The sequence below is a fragment of the Actinia tenebrosa genome, unplaced genomic scaffold (assembly GCF_029948245.1).
Source record: "Actinia tenebrosa isolate PJP-AT-01 unplaced genomic scaffold, QUT_ActTen_1.0 PGA_scaffold3__52_contigs__length_22856419, whole genome shotgun sequence".
Lineage (NCBI taxonomy): Eukaryota > Metazoa > Cnidaria > Anthozoa > Actiniaria > Actiniidae > Actinia > Actinia tenebrosa.
Genome location: NW_028292580.1, coordinates 22,668,972 through 22,694,103, shown reverse-complemented (window position 1 = coordinate 22,694,103; position 25,132 = coordinate 22,668,972). Strand labels below are relative to the sequence as shown.

The window sequence follows — 25,132 nt, the reverse complement described above, 5'->3', positions numbered from 1 at the left end:
GTTATCCGTGCCTTGACTTAGATCAGTCCAGAGGTTGTTCAAGGGTTCCATCTGTGAGTTAGCCAAGCCCTGACATAGATCAGCCCAGAGGTTGTTTCAGGGTTCGATCTGTGAGTTAGCCGAGCCCTGACTTAGATCAGCCCAGAGGTTGTTTCAGGGTTCAATCTGTGAGTTAGCCGAGCCCTGACTAGATCAGCCCAGAGGTTGTTTCAGGGTTCAATCTGTGAGTTAGCCGAGCCCTGACTTAGATCAGCCCAGAGGTTGTTTCAGGGTACAATCTGTGAGTTAACCATACCCTGACTTACATCAGCCCAGAGGTTGTTTCAGGAATTCATAAATTGATTGATACTTACAGATCTGTAATCCTCGTTGTCTCTGATATCAAACTTTGTAACTGACAAACATCATTGACTTTACAAACCCTTGAGCCAAGAGATGATACTTTGCAATATGAACGCTCATTTACCACGGGACAAGGATTTGTACATCCAGCATCAACCGGCAAGAGAATCACAATGACCAATATCATAAAGTGTATGGAAGCGTTCCCAATGTTTGACATTTTCAATAAGGCGCACTAGATATTCTAAATCAAAATCTTAACAGAACACCGTCTTTTTTTGAATGTAGCTAGATCAGTATTTTTTTCGGAACTGTCCGTAATGTAATAGTGTTAGGTTGTTATGCAAATGAGGGGTGAAAATATATTCAATTGAAATTATAAACGATAAAAATATAAAAATATTAGTCGAGCGCCAATCAAAAAATAAAACGATCTCGCGGCAATAAAATTCTGTGAAAAGAATATATTTTAAAACCTCTTAAAATTTGACTTTTTGGACACAGAAATAAACGACAATTGATGAAAAAGTTGACTTTTAGATAGAAGGCAAAATACAGCTGTTTCAATTATATATTTTGTATCGGCCTCTAGCTAATGAAGGGTGAACATGAATTCAATCGAAATTATTAACAACAATAAAAATTAAAAAAACTAATAGTCGAGCGGCAATAAAAAAATTGCGGAAAAAAAAAAAAAAAAAAATTCTGCGAAAAGAATATATCTTAAGACCTCTTAAATTTTGAATATTTGAACACAGAAAAAAACGACGATTGACGAAGAAGTTGTCTTTAGGATGGAAGGAAAAAAACCAGCTGTTTCAATTGTATACTTTGTATCGGTCTCTAGCTTTTTTTAATTAAAATTGAAGCCGTGAGCAAATTTCATACCGTCGTGTCGATATCATTACTTTTCCGCAATATACGGATTTAAAATTGTCGTGCCGTACGTTGGACAACAAAAACAAAAACAAACAAAAAAAAAAAAAAAAAAAAACACACACACACAAAAAAAAAACAAAAAAACAAAACAAAACAAAATTAAACAAACAAAAACAAAACAAAACAAAAAAATCACACACACACACGAAAAATAGTTTCAAAAAACACACACACACACACACACAAAAAAACAAAACAAATCAAACAAAACAAAACAAAAACAAAACAAACAAAACACAACAAAAAAAACACACATAAAAAATAGTTTCAAAAAACCAAAACAAAACAAAAAACAAAACAAAACAAACAAAACAAAAAAAACACAAAAAAAACAAAACAAAACAAAACGAAACAAAACAAAACAAACAAAAACAAAACAAAACAAAAAAATCACACACACACACGAAAAATAGTTTCAAAAAAACACACACACACACACACACAAAAACAAAACAAATCAAACAAAACAAAACAAAAACAAAACAAACAAAACACAACAAAAAAAACACACATAAAAAATAGTTTCAAAAAACCAAAACAAAACAAAAAAACAAAACAAAACAAAACAAACAAAAAAAACACAAAAAAAAGTTTCAAAAACACAAAAAACCAAAACAAAGCAAAAAGCAAAACAAAACAAAACAAAACAAAAAACAAAACACACACACACACAAAAAAAAAAGTTTCTCGCGCTGTGATTGGTCGATCGATCAGTGATTCTGAGACGATAATCACTGCTCGATTGGTGATTATGAGGCTTTTCCAAAGTTTGCTCAACACAGCGGAACTAATACCAAAAGCTTTTTTATCCTGAATTTCGTTTTTTTGTCTAATGTTCAAATCTAATATTATACTACAACAATTATTCGCCTCAGGCTCAGTGAAATATGGCAAATATTTACCGATAATAACGCGAATAATTATTCAATATAATTAGTGTTTGTTTAAACCGTTTCCTCTTTCCATTTAAGACCCTTTCTAAAACATTAAACTTAGTTCAGGACATATGGATAGAGATCATTCTCAATATGATGACATATCAAAAAATACAACGTTCATTTCTATTACGAAACGTACGCGCCTGTAACAAAGCTAGGTGTTAGGGACTGGGTATGAAATGCAATCGCTAAGCATGAGTGGATTATTTAGCTTGACATATTCTCGACTTTCACATTCCCATAATCCTTTGCGTCTTTGGGGGGTAACCCGAGGGTAAAAACCCACTTATTTTGCTGAAGGTTGATCAGACAATGTTGCAATACCTTATTTGGTATCCAAAGATAAAATGAAAAAGTAAAAAATAGAAAAAGATAGAAGCTTGAAGACGTTTAAGGTAAATTTTAAACATTTTTTCGTAAGTCAATACATTTTCTGTAAGACCAAAACTCTTGATGATCTGTACACGCAAAAATAACTTGGAATAAACTGATAATCAGTATTGTACAGATAAAAGCAGGTATGGTATAAATTCAATTAAGAAACCTTTCAATTTGGGACAGTTTTTTGATTGGTTACCCCCAAAGACGCAAGGCATTATGGGGATGTGAAAGTCGAGAATGGGGACCATTTTGAAATCGTACGAATAAGAATCAATGACATCTTTAATTACCTTGGGTGCATCGTTTTCCCATTCCAGACCACGTGTCATTCTCTTGAGAATAAGATTCTTTGTTTGAGTTGTATCCATATTCATGTGTCTTCTCAAACGTAACCGTTAAACAAAGAAATGATACTCTAGGGAATGACACGTGGTCTTGAGAATAAGATTCTTTGTTTGAGTTGTATTCATATTCATGTGTCTTCTCATGTACAACCGTTAAACAAAGAAATAATACTCTAGGGAATGACACATGGTCTTGAGAATAAGATTCTTTGTTTGAGTTGTATTCATATTCATGTGTCTTCTCATATGTAACCGTTAAAGAAATGATACATGACACGCGGTCTGAAATGAGAAAACATTGCGCCCAGGCAAAGACGTCCATTTTTCTTTCTTTCTTTCTTTCTTTCTTTTCTTTTTTTTTTTTTTTACCGTTGAAATGTTAATCTTTTAATCTAATGTCTAGGAATTGAGTGAGTTCGCGCACAGCTCTGAAAAAACATCCTGAGGAAAAAGATATTAAAATTTCAGTCATAGTTTTGTAATTCTAGTTTATTGTCACTTCCTAGTTCGGTGTTTTTTTACTAAAATATATATTCTTAATAAATCTTGTTCATTCAAAATAAAATAATTATAATAAATAGGATACTAAGAACGATGAGAATGTATTCTATGTGGTTATAAGAGGCAAAGATCAAAAACGATCAGCAGCGAATAATTGTACGGCGAATAATTGTTAGATATTGCTGGCTTTCAATCAGCTGATAAAAGTCTTTGAATCTCATTATCTGCTGCAAATGATGGTCAAACACTGACCACCATGTGTTGTTAACCAGAAAGAATTGTTGGGTTTCAATCAGTTGATAAAGTCTTTGAATCTCATTATCTGCTCCAAATGGTGGTCAAACACTGACCACCATGTGCTGTCAACCAGAACCTCAGACTAAGAATAGTCCCCTTCACAGTTCCCTGCGCCATCTTGAAAGGTAGCCGTGCCTTTGCATCGAAGCGAGACGAACGGTGAGCTTGCAATGATAGGGACCTGTGAATAGTTGTCCAAGGTGTTAAAAAAGGTCTCTATCATTACCTTTCAAGATGGCGCAGGGAACTGTGGAGGGAACTATTGCTGGGTTTTAATCAGCTGATAAAAGTCTTTGAATCTCATTATCTGCTCCAAATGGTGGTCAAACACTATTTTCACTGCATACATAATAAGCGTGTCACGTAGGAATTTAGCAACCCCCCATATATGGACATTGGAGTTTGCGCAGTGCAGGTGTAATGCTTTGCGACCCCTCCATATATAAGCGCCACACCCAGATCCTTGAATCATTCCGTCGGAAGCTGCCAAAGGAGAGAGTAGAAGATTCACCCCACCCACCTCCCCTGGTGGCGGTTGACGACGCATCGCATTCTTTTCGCATGCTCATTGCCAGCAGTCGCGGTCACCTTCCATATCTTAATTCCCGTGACTCGGTAATAAGTATGCAGTGAGGATGAAATACTGACCACAATGTGATGTCAACCAGAGAGAATTCTATCATAAAAACTTGCGATTCAGCTAATGAGCTAGCAATCTACACGCAGGAATTGAGCCAATGCAAAAAACTTCTAAAAATCATATATGCAGTGATTCCTAATAATTATGATACACTATCATAAAGACGAATTACGTCATATCCATGTTCTAAGGTCTTACGTCATTAGGGGTGACGTCATTAGTGACTGATGTAGACAGCAGCAACAAATATTCCCAGCATGCTCAGAAGGCTAACAGTCACGTGAGAAGCCCCGGAGCAAGTACCTGTAAAACAAGAATAGACTTGTCAAGCCACGGTTCTCAACACAGGGGTCTTTTTCTTTTGAAAGAATCACCTGTGTATTTATACTAAAACAATTTTTTGCTTTAGCCTCAGTGAATATCGGAGAATATTTACCTCGCCGCTTGAAGACCCGCGTCTCGGTAAATATTCCCCGATGTTTACTTCGCCTTCGGCGAATAATTTAATAGATTCATTCTATAGTTTTTATAACACCCAAAGGTCCTTTTGCACTATGTGAACGAGTGCTAAAATGGTTTCTCTAACAACACAGGTATCCCACAATCCACAAACCTGCACAATCTGGTCCCCAAGGATCTTCTTCAATAGGGTCATCACTTTTGACGCCCTCGATCGCAGCTTTCTGATCAGCGGTTAACATGCTGAACTTAGACCTACTTATAGCTTGAACTTGGGACGTCTCCATGGCTCGGTACTGTTCTGCCGTGAAAGACTATAAAAAAACGAAGAACGTACACTTAGTCAGTCATACGTATACAAATCCAATAGACCCCTTCACGGTTCCCTGCGCCATCTTGAAAGGTAGCCGTTCCTTTGCATCGAAGCGAGACGAACGGTGAGCTTGCAATAATAATACCGTTCTTCAGTACAGACACGTAACCGTTCTTCAGTACAGACACGTAACCGTTCTTCAGTACAGACACGTAACTGCAGGGCCTATTGGGTAACTGATAATGGGTGACGCAGCAATAGTGAACTCGCCTCTCGCTTCTGGGGTCTCGGTTTTCTATTATTTCTCAATTGACACGGTTTTTTTTTGTGTTTTTTTTTTGTTATAACCCTCATTATAAATGCAAGGTCAATATATAGTTAGTTATTAACCCGGTTAATAACTATATATAGACCGTTCGCATTTATAATGAGCAACATTTGATAGAAAACCTTCTCAATTGATAAATAAAATACTTAATTACCTCGAACGTCGGCAATAAGCGAGGCAATAAGCCTGCGGCCCTCGAGATGTATATGGCTTATTGCCTCCGTTCTCGGTAATTAACTCTTACTTTCTGTGACTCGAGCATCACATGTGAGTAGAGTTGGTTAGGTCTCTTATAAAAAAAACATTATAACATTTCTATACCTTAAGTTGTTTAAGACTCATTGAACCAAGCACCTCCGGTTTAATTGCATCAACGACTTTAGGATCGAGTTTCGGAATATCTCCGGTAGACAGGCTCTCTAAAGAAAACAATACGATTTTAATTAGACCTATTTTCATTATTAGACCAAATATGGCCGCCACTCATAAAGATAGGCCATTTTCGATTTCATACAATACTGTTGTGTTCCTTGATTGCAGACTCATTTGCTCAGGGTTAGCCTTGCATCAGATGCAAAAAAAATCCATTGTTTTGTTCCCCAGAACAATTCCTCTCGGGAATCAGTGCAAGGGGTCTATAACAATGAGCACCCCGCCAAAGCCCAAAACTCTGACCATTAGAAATTTGACAAGCCAAGCATTTTTTTGGATTGGGCTATCATAAAAATAAGTGTAATTCAGATAGATTAGACAAGGTTCTAGAGGTTGTTCATGATGTCACTTACTTTGTATGTATCCCAGTTCACTAACACGTGCCTTGTCCCATTCTTCAGCTCCTTTTGTCCAGCTCATTTTTGCTTTGTCCATCAGTCCTTTCAGTTGTTCGTCGTCCCAGCCTTCCAGTTCCCCCAGTTGTTTCACCGCTAAACTATAATGTTGGGGAGAGAGAATGTGAGTTGGTGTGCTTCGCTTTCTTCTTTTCTGTACTCCTCTTTCTCTTACGTTTTCTTTTTCTTTTTCTTTTTTTTTCCTTCCTTCACTCCGTCCGTCCGTCTGTTCATCCATCCATTTATTCATTCATCCATCCATCCATCCATCCATCCATCCATCCATCCATCCATCCATCCATCCATCCATCCATTCATTCGTTCGTTCGTTCGTTCGTTCGTTCGTTCGTTCGTTCGTTCGTTCGTTCGTTCGTTCGTTCGTTCGTTCGTTCGTTCGTTCGTTCGTTCGTTCGTTCGTTCGTTCGTTCGTTCGTTCGTTCGTTCATCCCTCCCTCCCTACCTCACATCCACATTAATTTTAATTCTATAACAGGTTAATAAATCACTTGTACTATATCTAACCCATCAACCATACTAAATGATACGATACTTACTTGAAAGACTTGGAGGGTATCTGTGATATATCAACTTTACTTAGCGCCTTACCAAGTTCTCCCAAACTCATGTACAAATAGTCAATATTACCACTGTTATCAGCGAGGAACTTCTTGATCTTTGGCTTCAAAGCCTCCAGCTAGAAAATCATTATCAAGAAAAATTGACGTTAAAATATTCCAGTTAATTCCGAAATCTCTGTTGCTCAGATTTAGCTTCTATTTTGTGTTAAATATTCATATGTAAAGCAGTGAAGCGCCAGAGTATATTTTTCCAGAGTATATGGGAAGCATGGGTTGGCGTAGCGGTGACAGCGCTCGCCTCTCACCAATGCGACCCAGGTTTGAGTGCAGACGAGCTCGGTGTTGTATGTGAGTAGAGTTGTTTGTTGGTTCTCTCCTGTGCTTCGAGGGTTTTCCGGGTTCTCCTCCCTCCTCAAAAATCAACGTCTAATTCCAGTAAATTCCAATTGGAATCCAGCGGAAGAAGAACCACTCTGTGGAATTCACTGTTAATCCCATTATAGTATCGATAATAATCATGTTTTGAAGGAACAATTTACTTCACCTGTTCATTTGTCCATCCCTTCCACTTCCCAAGAGCAGCAATGACGTCAGCACTATCAATGTTCAGCCTCTCCAGATCAGAACTCTCGAACCCCAGTACAACTCTTCCCAGTCTCTTCAAATGCATGGCCGTGATTTTTGAAACATCGCTACCAACTAGGTGCTAAACAAAGAGAATCGCAATATTTTAAACAGATGTTTTATGCGGTTTAACAAAAGTGGATAGCGTAGTACAGAGCCCAATAGTCCCTTTTCTCATTCGTTAAATACCGTTGTTTTTTATGATTCACCTTTTCGGCGCTAGCCTTGATTGTGTCACCAAAAAGTTCGGACATCGTTCTCGGATTTCCATACAAATTCACTGAGTTTAAAGAGAAAATTTAGGTACAGATTTCTTTAGTTAGCTCTCTTAACAGCAATAAGAAAAGCTTCAATCAAGTTAGAAAAATGATATTTTACTTGTATTTAGAGAACTAACTAAACAAACCAAGTAAATAGTTCATTTAAAGTCAGTACATTTGTACGGAAATCCGAGAACGATGTCCGAACTTTTTGGTGACAGTAACACAATCTAAAACAATTTATATTCCGTGACGGCTAGCGCCGAAAAGGTGAATTGCTGCACAGAATCAGCTTCGCTTAAGAGCAAATTCTAATAGGGCTAACCTCAATATCTCCTTTCGCACTCACTGATGCAAATGAAAAAGTGTTTTCATTTTTCTTCATCACAAATTCTGCGCTTGGGCTACCTGTGTTCCCCCTCGCTATCTGATTGGTCAACTAGAAAGAAAATACTTTGGCGCGTCAAACTGTAAAAAAATATTCATTCACCCGTTTGGCCATCGCTGCCATGGCTTTGAGGTTGTCTCGATCAATGTTAAGCTGCTTGCCCCAGACTCCCACGGCATCCTCAAACGCGTCTTTACTGGTGCTCAAAATATCATCTATATCCAGGCCCCTTGCTAAGGAACCGAGCTGTCGGAGCTGGTCACCAGTCCACTCACGAAAATCTGTTGATAACGAGAGTCGGTCAATGAAACTTTCTTCCTTTTTTTCCACAATTTCACGATTTTAAAATATTAATCTCATTCTTCTCACCAATGTTACACAATTTCTAGCAAACACTTTACCTTGGGCGTAAATTTCTCGTTCAGATCACGTTTCATTCCCTAGAGTATCATTTCTTTGTTTAACAGTTGCACATGAGAAGACACATGAATATGGATACAACTCAAACAAAGAATCTTATTCTCAAGACCATGTGTCATTCCCTAGAGTTTCATTTCTTTGTTTAACGGTTGCACATGAGAAGACACATGAATATGGATTCAACTCAAACAAAGAATCTTATTCTCAAGAGAAAGGCACGTGGTTTGAAATGGGAAAACACAACGCCCAAGATAAAGAAGTCTATTTTCTTAAAGAAATAATTATTATGATAATTAGTCCCGTAGTCCGAATGGTCTAAGAGTTTATTGCCGGTTTTCACATGACGTCATCAAAACATCAAAATCTAAACTATAGATTGTATAAAGACATTTCTCAAGTATGTTTTAGAAGTCAGTGTTATAAGACACAAGAAAAAATCTCGAGTCATTTCGATGTTTGGTTCCCGAGTTATGAAGGTTGAGTTTGTGTCACGCAATACCGTCACGTCTTTCTAAATAGCGATGAAAATATTAAAATAATTTACTTTAGTTGAAAGATTTTCCCTTAGACACGTTTAAAATATCTATTTAAAGTATATTTAAGTGAAAAATAGTCAAACATATTAAATATTCCATTATTTTAAGCCTTTGGAATTTCGTCCGCCATGATGGTGTACCTACCTGGAACACCAAGATGGCCGCTCCATACATTTTAACCAAAAATTGCGTCATGTTTACTCGCCTATAGTTCCGCAACGAAATGCTTTACAGCCTTAAAATTTGGCCAGTATATGTAGTTTGGAACGCTTTACAAGATTATGAAACTTTTATTTCATTATAATGCGAATTTACGCTTTTGAAATTCATGATGACGTAGGTGAAAACCAAGAATAGAGGCCTTGCACCATCACGTGATTGCAGCCATGACAGGAGGCACAACAATAGTACGAGTCTTTCTCCCCTGGGAAACTGAATTCTTTCTCATGTAAATCAGATTAGACCAGATTCAATTGTTCCTGCGTCCTGTCATGGCTGCCATCACGTGATGGTGTAAAGCCTCTATAGCCCATAAGGCTGAGTGTCGAAGTTTATGAATTCGAAAGCGAAAGGACTAACTGTTTTAGTATAAACCTACTAAGTAAAATCAACAATAATGCAGTCTTGCGCATGCCATGACCGCCATCTTGAATTCTCAGTCATGCGTGGTGAGCTTCATTTTGAATCCAAGATGGCCGCAAGGCAAGACTCAATGCAAAAACAATTTTTGAATAGTTACCACTCTTTCCGTAGGCTTCCTTGGCCGCGCTAACAAGAGCCTGGGCTTGAGCCTTGCTGAACTCCAGTTTATTCATCTCGTCCATGACCTCCTCTAGCGCTTCTTTACTGATGCGACGTAGATCACTTGGTGTCAGTCCTACGATAGCAGGGCCGAGGTCACGCCACTGCTTGCCCGTCCACTTGCCTACGTCACTATACGATTTAAGATTTATACCACAGAGTTACATGACTGCAGCCTCGTGAAGAAAGAAATAATACTCAAGGGAATGACGTGGTTTGAGATGGAAAACATTACTGATGAATAAAGAAATAATACTCAAGGGAATGACATGTGGTCTGAGATGGGAAAACATCACTGATGAAGAAAGAAATAATACTCGAGGGAATGACATGTGGTCTGAGATTGAAAACATTACTGATGAAGAAAGAAATAATACTCAAGGGAATGACATGTGGTCTGAGATTGAAAACATTACTGATGAACAAAGAAATAATGCTCGCGGGAATGTTTTGATAATACACATACCTCTGCACAAAGTGTTTTTTGGCCAGTTTTGCCAGCTCTCTGACTTTCAGCTCATCAAACCCCTTGGACCTCGCTATGGTGTAGAGGTTTTTTACAAATGCATCTTGGGATATCTTGCTGAGTGCACCTCGACTCATCCCTGCTACCAGGTTTCCCATGTCCCGGATGTGGGTGGAGTTCAGTATATCGATTCCTGATTGGTTCTAGGATATCAGAAACGAAAAACAGGAATTGCAGGTTTGGAGAGATTTGGACAGGTTTGGACGGGTTCAAGGTGAAAAAATGATGGTGTATCTCGCTTTGACAACGTTTGGATCTATTCTCTATTTTCGCATGCCCCATAATACTTTGCGCCTTGGGGGTAACCAATCAAAACACTCTCCCAAAATCTAATGCATTTACCACCCCTGGGTGGACGGCTTAATACCTAACAGGTATTGCGAACTAATTGATAAGGCAGCCGGTAGATCGAATTAGAATTTAGAAGTTGATTTTTGAGGAGGGAGGAAAACCGGAGAACCCGGAGGAAAAACCCTCGAAGCACAGGAGAGAACCAACAAACAACTCTACTCACATACTACACAGGAGAGAACCAACAAACAACTCTACTCACATACTACACAGGAGAGAACCAACCAACAACTCTACTCACATACTACACAGGAGAGAACCAACAAACAACTCTACTCACATACTACACAGGAGAGAACTAACAAACAACTCTACTCAAATACTACACAGGAGAGAACTAACAAACAACTCTACTCACATACTACACAGGAGGGAATCAACAAAGCTTCTTTTTGTGCTTTTTTTTTTTTTTTTTTTTTTTTTTTTTTACGGTTTCATTTTATATTTGAATCTCAAACGAGGCATTATTGGTATGCGAAAGAATACAACTGCACGAGATACCTTGAAGAATTCCACCGCCATAAATGCCCTAGCCTTAAGTTTGTCTTGTGGGATCCCTGTTTCCTCTCCAAGCCGTCGTACAGCGATCAGCAGAACTCGTTGTGGAAGGTTCTTGAGCTCCTGGTCTGTCAAGCCTTGGACAAACGATCCCAGAGAATTGATGTCCAGTTCGGTGAAGTTAGAGAAACTAAGCTCTTCCATCTCCCAGTACTCTCGCAGACGTTTTAGGACGTTAGCCACCTAGGGAATTGTGGAGAGAGAATACTATGAGTCTAGGCATGCGCAAATGATTTGTACCCAGGATCACTCCGAAAAAAATATCGAGAGAGCCTGGTAAGGAATTTATCTTTAACCATAAAGATGGCAATAGGAAAATTTTAGAGTTGGAAAACTTGGGCTTTCTGTGTCATACCTGTCCTCGGTCCCATTCCTTTTGTTGTCCTAATACGTCAATGGCATCTTCAATACCCCGGATGGGGAGGTCCCTAAGCTCTTCCTTAGCAATGCCCAGGGCAACGCGGCCTAGTTTCTTCAAGTTAATGAAGCCCCAGTTGGGTGTGTCTGATTCAGAGCTATCGGTCTCGTTGATGTTACCCCATTTGTCTCGTACTTTCTTGGCAAGTTCGATGACCTGTATAGGACAACAATCTCTGGAATTAGTGTTCGCTTAGTGGATTTTAATTTTCTTTAAAAGAAGAAAGCTAGGAAAGAGAGAATGGGAGAACAAAATAAGAGGAATGGAAAACAGGAAGGGAAAAGGGAGAAATAAGGAGAGTGGAACTAGAGAAAGGAAGTCAACACGCGATGAGTGGAGATTATGGGTGGTTACCTGAGTTTTATCCCATGGTATGGCACCAAGTTGATCCAAGTTGTTGACAACAGACTCCATAGACTCATCATCCAGTTCTGATCTGCTGAGACCAACAGCTACTGCGTGAAGACTATCGAGTTTACTCTTCCCAGAGGCATCTTTCTCGGCCTTTCAGAACATGGGATACAAAAGAAATTAGGAGATGGCACAACTAGTTGAACAGTTATTGCGTGACATCGTCTTTTCAAAAAAAAAAAGGTTTTCTCACACCTACATCATCATAACTATCACCATTGCCATCATCATCAACATCATCACCAAAATCATTAGTATCATCAATATCTTTATCTCCTTTATTGCAATCATTATTATTATCATCACCATCATCACCACCATCATCACCATCACATCATCACCACCATCATCATCATCACCATCATCACCATCATTATCATCACCACTATCACCCCCCTTCAGCGTTATCATCATCATCAGAACCATTATCATCACCATCATTATCATCATCATCACCATCATCATCATCATCACCATCATCACCACTATCACCCCCCTTCAGCGTTATCCTTATTATCATAACCATTATCATCACCATCATGATCATCATTATCATCACCACTATCACTTCCCTTCAGCGTTATCCTTATTATCATAACCATTATCATCACCCTTATCATCATCATCATCGTCATCATCGTCATCATCACCATCATCATCATTATGATCACCACTATCACCCCCCTTCAGCGTTATCATCATTACCATGAAAACCATCACCATCATCATCATCATCACCATCATCATCATCATCATCATCATCACCACTATCTCCCCCCTTCAGCGTTACCCTTATTATCATAACCATTATCATCACCATCATCATCATCATTATCACCACCACTATCACCCCCCTTCAGCGTTATCCTTATTATCATAACCATTATCATCACCCTTATCATCATCATCATCATCATCGTCACCATCATTATCATCACCACTATCACCCCCCTTCAGCCTTATCATCATCATCATAACCATCATCATCACCATCATTATCATCATCATCATCATCACCATCATCATCATCATCATCATCATCATCATCATCATCATCACCACTATCACCCCCCTTCAGCGTTATCCTTATTATCATAACCATTATCATCATCATCATCATCATCGTCATCATCACCATCATTATCATCACCACTATCACCCCCCTTCAGCGTTATCATCATCATCATAACCATCATCATCACCATCATTATCATCATCATCACCATCATCATCATCATCACCATCATCATCACCATCATCACCACTATCTCCCCCCTTCAGCGTTATCCTTATTATCATAACCATTATCATCACCATCATCATCATCATTATCATCACCACTATCACCCCCCTTCAGAGTTATCCTTATTATCATAACCATTATCATCACCCTTATCATCATCATCATCATCATCGTCATCATCACCATCATCATCATTATGATCACCACTATCACCCCCCTTCAGCGTTATCATCATTACCATGAAAACCATCACCATCATCATCATCATCATCATCACCATCATCATCACCACTATCACCCCCCTTCAGCGTTATCCTTATTATCATAACCATTATCATCACCATCATCATCATCATTATCACCACCACTATCACCCCCCCTTCAGCGTTATCCTTATTATCATAACCATTATCATCACCATCATCATCATCATCATCATCGTCATCATCACCATCATTATCATCACCACTATCACCCCCCTTCAGCGTTATCATCATTACCATGAAAACCATCACCATCATCATCATCACCATCATCATCATCATTATCATCACCATCATCATCATCATCATCATCACTATCACCCCCCTTCAGCGTTATCATCATTACCATAAAAACCATCACCATCATCATCATCACCATCATCATCATCATCATCATCATCATCATCATCACCACTATCACCCCCCTTCAGCGTTATCATCATTATCATAACCATCACCATCATCATGCAATTTTCGATGAACTAATTAAATTCCTTCGAAGTCCATGAGTGCCTTCTAACTCAGGTACCACAATCATCAGAGTCATGAAAATCTATATTTGTCATCAAGTAATCATCATCAACAAACACATCACTACCACAAGGTCTTTGCCAATATCACTTACCATCTTAATAAGCTCTCTCCGTATTGGCATAGCGATCTCTTTAGCCACTTTTAGTTCAGGAAAGGCAATAAACACGGCTACTTGTGTCATCTGACCAATGTCTGAAGCAAGGAATCCATCCAGAGCTTTTGCCAGGGAAATCAAGTCATCTCCATCTACGTTCTGCAGCTGATTCTGAAAGACAAAATCGATTTTTGAGTTTTTCACGTGTGGCGGTGAAAGAAGTGGGGGGGAGGGGAGGGGACGAAGAAGTAAATATCAGTGAAATTCAGAGCATGGCTGATAGATAAATAATGGAGGGACAATGGAAAGGAAAATGAGAGTGAGATGGATAGATGGATGATAGATGGGTGGGTAAAATAATATAGAATAATCAATACTTTATTAACTAATTGGGGACACCTAAACCTAATTGTGACAAAGCTAAAGGATAATATATCCTATATTAAAACAAAGGGAAAACGACAAGTTGTAAAGGGGTTTCGGACCCCCTGGATCTGCCCTTGACCATTATACCTCCTTTGTTTTTAAATAATTTTCAACTTCTTTCTGTGTCTCAAGTGGCATATAAGCGTAGTTCTTTACACCATCTTACCTTTATTTCCGCCTTGTACTTGTTTATAACTTCTTGAGCCTGCAAATATGATGGTGTAGCGGTAATATATTAATGAATAGTACTATAGAACTCTTTACTTTGGGCGTAATGAATTATGTTTTACTATTCAGACCACGTGTCATTCCTTAGAGTATCATTCCTTTGTTTAACGGTTGCACATGAGAAGACACATGAATATGAATACAACTCAAACAAAGAATCTTATTCTCAAGACCACGTGCCATTCCCTAGAGTATCATTTCTTTGTTTAATGGTTGTGCATGAGAAGAGACATGAATATGGATACAACTCAAACAAAGAATCTTATTCTCAAGACCATATGTCATTCCCTAGAGTATCATTTCTTTGTTTAACGGTTGCACATGAGAAGACACATGAATATGGATACAACTCAAACAAAGAATCTTATTCTCAAGACCACGTGTCATTCCCTAGAGTATAATTTCTTTGTTTAACGGTTGTACATGAGAAGACACATGAATATGGATACAACTCAAACAAAGAATCTTATTCTCAAGACCATGTGTCATTCCCTAGAGTATCATTTCTTTGTTTAATGGTTGCACATGAGAAGACACATGAATACGGATACAACTCAAACAAAGAATCTTATACTCAAGACCACGTGTCATTCCCTAGAGTATCATTTCTTTGTTTAACGGTTGCATATGAGAAGACACATGAATATGGATACAACCCAAAAAAGGAATCTTATTCTCAAGAGAATGACACGTGGTCTGAAATAGAAAATATTAGGCCCAAGGTTAAGAGGTCTATTAACGATAATTTGTAATAATCTATAAATAAATGTTACCTGATCGATTTCTAGCTCGACTTTTTTGAATGTTTTAAGGGCATCCTTCAGCACTTTGTTGACTAGTTGTTTTAGCTCAGACGGTAACATCCCACCAGCAACGCTCTTCAACTTCTTCAGATCTTCCGCTGACCACTTACCAGGCTCCCCAAGAGCCTCGATTGCTTTCTTTGCTAACTCCCGCGCACGACCTGGGGACCAGTCGACATCACCTAATTTATCAGCTAGGTCCTGAAGACATAAGAATGACCAATTAGGGCGTACGTTCTATCCTAGTAATTTTATAAAAACACCTCTCATTGGCTGGAAGTCACATTTACATAACATGGAATGAGCATTCAATAACGAATGGGGGCATCCGTTATATCCTGGTTATTTTATAACACCCCCTCTCACTGGATGAAAGTCACATTTCCTTAATATGGTATGAGCATTCAATAGCGAATGGGAGCATCCGTTATATCCTGGTTATTTTATAACACCCCCTCTCACTGGATGAAAGTCACATTTCCTTAATATGGTATGAGCATTCAATAACGAATGGGAGCATCCGTTATATCCTGGTTATTTTATAACACCCCCTCTCACTGGATGAAAGTCACATTTCCTTAATATGGTATGAGCATTCAATAACGAATGGGAGCATCCGTTATATCCTGTGTATTTTATAACACCCCCTCTCACTGGATGAAAGTCACATTTCCTTAATATGGTATGAGCATTCAATAACGAATGGGAGCATCCGTTATATCCTGGTTATTTTATAACACCCCCTCTCACTGGATGAAAGTCACATTTCCTTAATATGGTATGAGCATTTAATAACGAATTGGAGCATCCGTTATATCCTGGTAATTTTATAACACCCCCTCTCATTGGCAGAAAGCCATATTTAAATAACAGTACATGAACTTAGCACCAATGACAGTTAAATCTCACATAACGAATATATTTTATACTAAGGACGCGTGCTTTCGATGGTCCAGAACAGCATGGCATCATTTCTGAAGTGAAACAAATTCTGCGCATGCTCCAACAAGTGAGTACCTTAAACTGCTGGCTCAGCAACTTCTTCAAGTCTTGCACATCCAAGTCCTTCAGCAGCTTTCCAACCTTCTTAACGTTCTCCGCTGACCATTTCGATATGTCTGTGCCTATTTCTTTCTTGACTTTCTCCAACAGTGCCCTCCCCTGTGGGTAGCTGAACTCGGCTGCACTAGCAATGCGGTCAATCACTGTTGCAACCTTGAAAATTAAAAAAAAATTTTACTTGGCCATCCATTGTTTTCCAAATTCACAAAAAGATCTCCACCTCTTTACTGATCATTTGTATCATATCTTACCGTCCAAACCAAGAGTTTTGCATTTTGAAATGGTTGAGAGTGCTCGCCAGGTTTGATTCCTGGACTTGGTGTCGTATGTGACTAGAGTTTGCTGTTCATTCTCAATCTTGCTTCAAGGGGTTTTTTTTTGTCGAAGTATTATGATCATCCGGGTGGATGTAGTCTTGAGAAGGACTGTTTGATGGGACTGACGTTTCGACAACCTGAGCGGACGTTATCTTCAGAGTCAAGTGAATAATAAAATAAAGGATTTTCCCGCGCTCTCTTTGGTTGTTTTGATCACTAAAAACTAAATGTTTTCATCGTTTCTCTTGATGTTTTTTGCTATTGTAAAAAAACAAATTGATATAAAAAATTATAAGGTTGAGGAAGCATTTTTTTGTTATAAAACAAGGGATTCCATCCTACAAAACACTTTAAATTGACATCAGTTTTTGAATTGTGTCTGTCCTATTATCGACAATAAATTTCGTCATCACATTATCAGAGTAGTATGCGGATTCACGGTACTGACGAAATTTATCGTCAATAAGAGGACAGACACATAAAAAGCTGATGTAAATTTTGTTAGAGTGCAAACAATTAATCCGTGAAGCACTATTTACTAAATAGTACAAAAGCGATATTAAACAATAGAAAACAATGGAATTTCACATGAAATTGTACTATTTAGTATTACTAAAGTTTCACGGTTATATTGTTTGCACTCTAAATAGTTGATTTTTTTTTACATAGGTAAATAAAGTTGTCTGTCTGTCTATGAATATGAAATGTACTCTACATGTACTCACAACTTTTTGAGTCAACTGAAGGACTTCTTCTACCGGCAGAGCACGAAGCACACCACACAGCTTGGTTAGTACAACATCATCCCAGTTCGACACGTCACCATACACGGCTTTGGCGGGAACGAGGAGAGCCTGCTTCTGGTCATCGTTCAGTTTGGCAGTACAAAGAAAGTTGGTTCTGTTTTGAATGGTTATCAAATAAATTAAAGCACAGACAGCAAAGGTTAAAACACAGACTTACAGGACAATCATACAGGCACATGGACAGAAAGACAAACTAATGGAAAAAAAGGCACATGGACCGACAGACAAACTCATGGACAGACAGACAGACAAATGGATAGAAAAACACATGGACAGGGACATATAAACATATGGACAGACAGACAGACACATAGACGGAGAGACAGTAAGGTAGTCAGTGACGTTGACACATGGAAGGAGATGGACACACGGATGAAGCGACAGACAAATGGACAGAGAGACATATAGTCAGACAGACATACAAACACATGGACAGAGAGACAGACACATGGACTGAGAGACAGACACATGAGACAGAGATAACAAACAAATGAACAGACAGACAGACAAACGTATGGACAGACAGACAGACAAACCCATGGACAGACAGACATACAAACATATGGACAGACAGACAGAAAAACCCATGGACAGACAGACAGACAAACGTATGGACAGACAGACAGACAAACCCATGGACAGACAGACATACAAACATATGGACAGACAGACAGAAAAACCCATGGACAGACAGACAGACAAACGCACAGAGATGGACATGGGATGGACAGACAGAGACATAGACTTAGAGACAGTGAGGTAGACAGTGACATAGACACATGGAAGAAGATAGACACAAGGATGAAGCGACAGAAAAATGGACAGACAGACACATAGTCAGACAGACAGACAATATCCTTACGTTTCCTCGAAGCCCTCAGAAGTCATCTGCATCAGCTCCCCCGAGTCTATCCCAGCAATCAACTGTTTCAAACTAGCAAACGCCTCTTTTCCCCAGGTTCTTATGTCCTCTCCAAACTTCTTGAACGCAGCTTTCAGTAAAGCAGAAAGCTGTTCAGCATCCCACTCTTTGCCCTGGAATAATGAAAAATATGTGAAAAAGAAGAAGAAGAGAATGAAACTGTGAGAAATGAGAGGGGAAAATGTTACAAAACGACCAAACAAACGAAGGAAGCAGTACATTTTGTCAGTCAGACAGGTTTTTTGCTTTGCTTTTGTCAGTTGGTTGATCAGTTGGGTCCGTTAGTCAATACTCTCATTTCGAGTTTGCCTTTGCTCAGTCTTAGCCTAGACTGTGTACAAATGTGTTCTTTTCTCTTATTAAGGTCCATTGTATAGTAAGGAATGTACGTGCTACGGAACAATACGAGTTGATTAAAATGCTACGGGTTTTGGTTGAATAACTGAATATTATAACACACAACCAAGACTAAGGCTGAGCAAAGAGAACTCAAAACTGGAGTATTAGACATCTGTCTGCCTGTCTATCTGGCTGGCTGGCTGTCTGGCTGTCTGTCTGTCTGTCTGTGTTTAGTTCTATGTCTTAGACAAGGGGGGTGGGGAGAGGAATGTATAGATGTTTTTTTTGCCAGCTTACCATTAGTTCATCAATACTGTCAAAAAATGCTTGTGGGTTGATACTGGAGAGAAGTTTCTTGAGATTCTGTGCAGTGAATTTGGTGAATCGATTCACTAGACCCCTGAATTGCTTGGACGTCATACCAGAGATGGAATCCTGGAATGAAATACAATAAAATAAACAAACATTGAAAGATAATGATCATCGTTGTAATTGCATTACAATCATCATGATCCTCACTATCACCACTCCATCAACCATTACCATCATCAATCATCATTATCATCATCACCATCGATCTTCATCATAACCATCATCACCATAATCATCACCATCTGCATCACCACCATCATCATCATCACCATGTTTATCATAACCATCATCACCATCATCATTATCACTATCATCATCGTCATCACCATCATCAGGCAACATCACCACCATCATTATGGGAAGCACGGGTGGCGTGTGCTGCTAATGCGCCGCCTGTCACCAATGCGAAAAATCTCACCAGTTCCTTCTCGAACCCAAGTTCGAGCCCCGCCATGCTCGGTTTCGTATGTGAGTAGAGTTGTTTGTTGGTTCTCTCCTGTGTAGTATGTGAGTAGAGTTGTTTGTTGGTTCTCTCCTGTGTAGTATGTGAGTAGAGTTGGTTGTTGGTTCTCTCCCGTGTAGTATGTGAGTAGAGTTGTTTGTTGGTTCTCTCCTGTGTAGTATGTGAGTAGAGTTGTTTGTTGGTTCTCTCCTGTGCTTTGAGGGTTTTTTCTCCAGGTTCTCCGGTTTTCCTCCCTCCGCAAAAATCAACTTCTAAAATTCCAATTCGATCTTGGGCTTTCACCTAGCATGGATCTGAGGTTCCGTTCGTGATTGTCCCGCTCTGTTATTACAGACAAAACTGGTAGATTATCATCATCATCATCACCATCATCATCATCACCATCATCATCACCATCATCATCACCATCAATCTTCATCATCACCATCATCATCAATCATCATCATCACCATCATCATCATCACCATCATCATCATCATCATCACCATCACCATCATCATCATCACCATCATCACCATCATTATCATTCTTAATCATCCAGTCATCAATCATTACCTTAAGACTGCAGAGAACATCCTGTGGGACCTGCATTAGTTCATTGACTGTAGCTTTGGCAAACTCTTTTGCATCTACCAACTTTTTCTTGATTTCTGTCGACAGCTTGTCAAAACCATTCTTAATGCTTTGGAAAACAAATTAATTAAAAATTTTGAGGATTATTAACAATTATAAAATAACTGTTAGGAATGTCGCATTCTGATTGGTTTGGAGCTTGTGCTTTATGAGAGCACATTGCACGTGCAGCACACTTTCCGTTGCATCATTCCTATCTATATTGTATTTCGTATTTCATAAAAGAAATAAAAAACTTGCTTGCTGTGCTGTGTGCAGTCATAAAGCACTTGGAGATTGGCAGAACACTCGAGAAGTGTCCAGAAGCATTCCGCTATGCATAGTGCTTCTCCTAACACTTCTCTCGTGTTATGCCAACCCCTGCGTGCTTTATGACAGCACACAGCCTGGGCGCGCGTTTTCTATTTCTTCAATATTAAATAAATAAACTAACACAGTCCAATTCAATCTTTGAGCAATTCCCTTGCTGGAGCATATGGCTCTGTTTTGATTCAGGGACCGCAGAGTTAATATTTTGTTAATATTTTGGATGGCAGGGGGAGGTAATAATTTAGAAATTTCTTTCAAATACTGAATTTCATATCAAATAGGAAATAAGTGAAAAAATCAAAAATAGCTTCAAAATTATTGGTGGGACTGTAGTCCCCGCTAGCTCCAAGGTCACTGTGATTGTCTCATGCTATGATACAACAGCCAAAGCGTAATATAATTTTCATATGTGTATATTAAAATTTACTTCAAGAACAACTTACTTCTGTGTCAGACTCCTGCCAAACACTTTGACATAGTCTGTTAAGAGAATAAAAGTAAAATAAATGAATAGGATAATAATAGATAATAATTGTGTAGTTCCAGAAATTATCCATACTGTCCTGACCCCTCCCCCCCCTGAGGAAATTTTTTGAGACCCTCCTCACCCCAAGAAATTCCAATTTTCTTCCATACAAACTCTTAGTTAGTTCCTTCTCTGACCCCCCCACCCCTTGGAAATTCCAAAATTTCCTGGGGGGGGGGGGGGGAGGGGGGTATGAATAAAATATGAGAACTACACATTTATGATTTAGATAGCACCCTTTCTATATGGATATAATCAAAGCCACTTTTCATTGAGTTGTGCATTTCTTTTTATGATATATGTATATCATGTAGTAAAATATATATTACCTATTCCACTTATGAACTTGCATTTCACAACTGTCGGATAGTAATTCATCTTACACTTCCATTTGGTTAGTGACCAAAAGCCTACACTCCCGACCCCGCACAGGAAATGACATTTACTTGGAATCTTCAAACAGCAATCAGATGGTGCACTGTCTACAAACACAACGAGGAAAAGTATATAAACTTGAAATATAATAAAATATATTATCATTAAATGACAGAGTGAGAGCTGATATGATCTAGCTCCTATATAGAGGATATTACATGGGCGCGCGGAGATACGAAATCTATCTTCGAGTGTTGAAAAGATCTCTCAAAAGTGAGCGCAGCGAACGAGTGAGAGATTTTCAACACGAGAAGATAAATTTCGTATCTCCAAGCGCCCATGTAATATTCTGTTTATTATATAATTATCAATGAAGTATGTTTTGGCTTTTCCAGGCAATTCTTTCCGTGTATTTTTGAATAGTTATCGCAATGGTGTTATCTTCACACGTGAAAATAACATGTTATTTTCACGTGTGAAGATATCAATTTTTCGAAATAGAGAAAAATAGATATTTCATTGGTAATTATATAATAAATAGAGGATATCACACGGTGGAGCGAAGATATGAAGTTTATCTTCGAGGGATGAAATATTTTTCAACACGAGAAGAGAAGATAAGCTTCATAACTTCAAGCCAACATGTAATTTTTCTTTTTACTATATAGACACATCCACAAAGAAAAACTACGCAAGTTAATCAAAACAGGTCCCGGAAAACAGCGCAAGTGACATCATCAATATCCTCACTAGTGAAGATATGGGAAATATGTTACTCAGGTCCCGGATGTAGTTTGTACGAAAAATATGAGTGGCGTATTTCCCAGTAAAATACTCATGTGTATATAATGAATATACATATATACATCCCCCCAAACCAAGCATAGTTATATATTCACAATGAACTCAAGAAACAGAAACTTCAGCACTGTGATATTTGTAAAAAGGTAACGTTTCAGCTCATGATAAAGATCTTTGGCATTCAAATCAAAAAACATCTGGACTGATCTAATTAAGTCAGGGCATGGCTAACTCACAGATCAAAACCTGAAACAACCTCTGAGCTGATCAGACTGTTTCAGGGCGCACTGCTGATTACCCACATATCAACTCTGAAACAACCTCTGGGCTGATCTAAGTCAGGTCACGGCTAACTCACAGATCAAACCCTGAAACAACCTCTGGGCTGATCTAAGTCAGGTCACGGCTAACTCAGAGATCAAACCCTGAAACAACCTCTGGGCTGATCTAAGTCAGGGCATGGCTAACTCACAGATAGAACCCTGAAACAACCTCTGGGCTGATCAGACTGTTTCAGGGCACACTGCTGATTACCCACATATCAACCCTGAAACAACCTCTGGGCTGATCTAAGTCAGGGCATGGCTAACTCACAGATCGAACCCTGAAACAACCTCAGGGCTGATCTAAGTCAGGGCATGGCTAACTTACAGATAGAACCCTGAAACAACCTCTGGGCTGATCTAAGTTAGGGCATGGCTAACTCACAGATTGAATCCTGAAACAATCTCTGGGCTGATCTAAGTTAGGGCATGGCTAACTCACAGATTGAATCCTGAAACAACCTCTGGGCTGATCTAAGTTAGGGCATGGCTAACTCACAGATTGAACCCTGAAACAACCTCTGGGCTGATCTAAGTCAGGGCATTGGTAACTCACAGATTGAACCCTGAAGCAACCTCTGGGCTGATGTAAGTCAGGGCATGGCTAAATTACTTTTAGGTCAAATAGAATTTAGTATGCTATAGGGTATTGTGGAGGGAGAAAAACCAGAGAACCTGAAAAATACCCTCGAATCAAGTTAAGGGAGAGACCTAACAAACTCAACTCACATGTGATGCTAGAAAATATATAGAAAACAAAAGCTCTAAAAGATATATTTCATTTGGCTTAGATTTTGATATTATTTATAGGCTCAAACTTACCACTTTCAAGAGGTGAGACAATCAGAACTAAATAAAAAAAAAAGAAAATGAATATAAGGGAATATACGTCACAGCATTTCAGTAGCCCTAGAAAATTCAGCATTTTAGCTATATTAACTTAGAAAACTCATTAATAATTCATGAAGAAAACACAATAGAAATCATGACCATGAAGGTGATTTTAAATCGGATAAAGATTCGTCTTCATTTGCATAAACTTTAACTTGGATTTTCTCTATCAAACTTGGTTCATTTCGTAAAAAAATCGGTACACAATGAGAACAAACATCATAAGTTTTCTAAGCCGTTCAATAATCTCGCAGATCGTGTTTTATCGGGTCTAAAACCACTCGGCTGCGCCTCGTGTTTTATACCCGATAAAACACTCCTGCTCGTTTATTAAACATTACTTAAATAAATAATTGTTACAATTATATATTCGGTTTACTACTATACAGATATGCTATACGAATTTGTCTCTTAAGGAGTATTTTACGTAGTTTTTTAGCTAGATTATGATAAATAGTTACGTAAATGTGCTTCTTAGAGTTCTATTCATAGACAATATAAAATAACAGTACAGCTGTACCTTCTTATTTATATAATTTCCGGTATTATAATCTTTGAGTTCACAACAGAGAATTAACTATAAAATCCTAAGTTGTTTTCGAATCACAAGAGTTAATATAGAGAAATAAGACAGAATAGATATAAAAGACTCAAAAATAATCGAAATTAGCTTCAAATGAGTTCGAGAAAGGATTGAAAAGTCTAATGAACTTTGACATTCTGTACTATTACAAATTACAATCATGTTCACAACTCAAAATTTAATCAACATTAATTCGATATTTGAATAAAAATCATTCTCCAAACCTGTTAATATTGTAAGTAGATAGGTCCAAGTGAGTATCCCAGGCTTCATTTTGTCGTGGTTTCTCGTTAAATGTGATTTGTAATTTGAGTTTTTTTTCTGTATTATTCGAGGACCACAACCCCTACTTGTCAAACGAAAGACCTTGTGTAACGCTACCCGGGGGGTTAGAATGTTTCATAGGCGTCTCTGGACATGTGATGTTTCCGTTACAGCGTGACGCCATATTTGGTCAAGGTTTGTCAGTCATTCGTTATTTGTTTCACTGTTATCCTTTCATTTTGATTTGTTCTATATGGCAAGCCATACCATTCAAAAGTGATTGAGTTTGCAACTGCCTATATGGCAAGCCATACCATTCAAAAGTGATTGAGTTTGCAACTGCCTGTTGAGAAATCGACTGATGATTGAGAATGA

At 38.5% G+C, this 25,132-nt stretch overlaps 1 protein-coding gene across 1 annotated transcript; it reads right to left on the bottom strand.

The window, feature by feature from the left end:
• Positions 1-3,418: 3,418 nt before the first annotated feature.
• Positions 3,419-25,040, bottom strand: LOC116288759 (uncharacterized). The gene is made up of 24 exons (XM_089034784.1): positions 24,718-25,040; positions 23,842-23,868; positions 21,850-22,002; positions 21,438-21,474; positions 20,608-20,734; positions 19,515-19,652; positions 18,819-18,991; positions 17,876-18,050; positions 16,789-16,986; positions 15,742-15,972; positions 14,907-14,945; positions 14,312-14,485; positions 12,124-12,273; positions 11,707-11,925; positions 11,295-11,534; positions 10,383-10,585; positions 9,855-10,048; positions 8,262-8,440; positions 7,432-7,593; positions 6,864-7,003; positions 6,268-6,410; positions 5,804-5,901; positions 4,996-5,155; positions 3,419-4,685 (listed from the first exon to the last, which is right to left on the bottom strand). The coding sequence occupies exons 1-24, from the start codon at positions 24,764-24,766 to the stop codon at positions 4,600-4,602; spliced, it is 3,495 nt and encodes a 1,164-aa protein (XP_088890910.1). The 5' UTR covers positions 24,767-25,040; the 3' UTR covers positions 3,419-4,599.
• Positions 25,041-25,132: the final 92 nt, after the last annotated feature.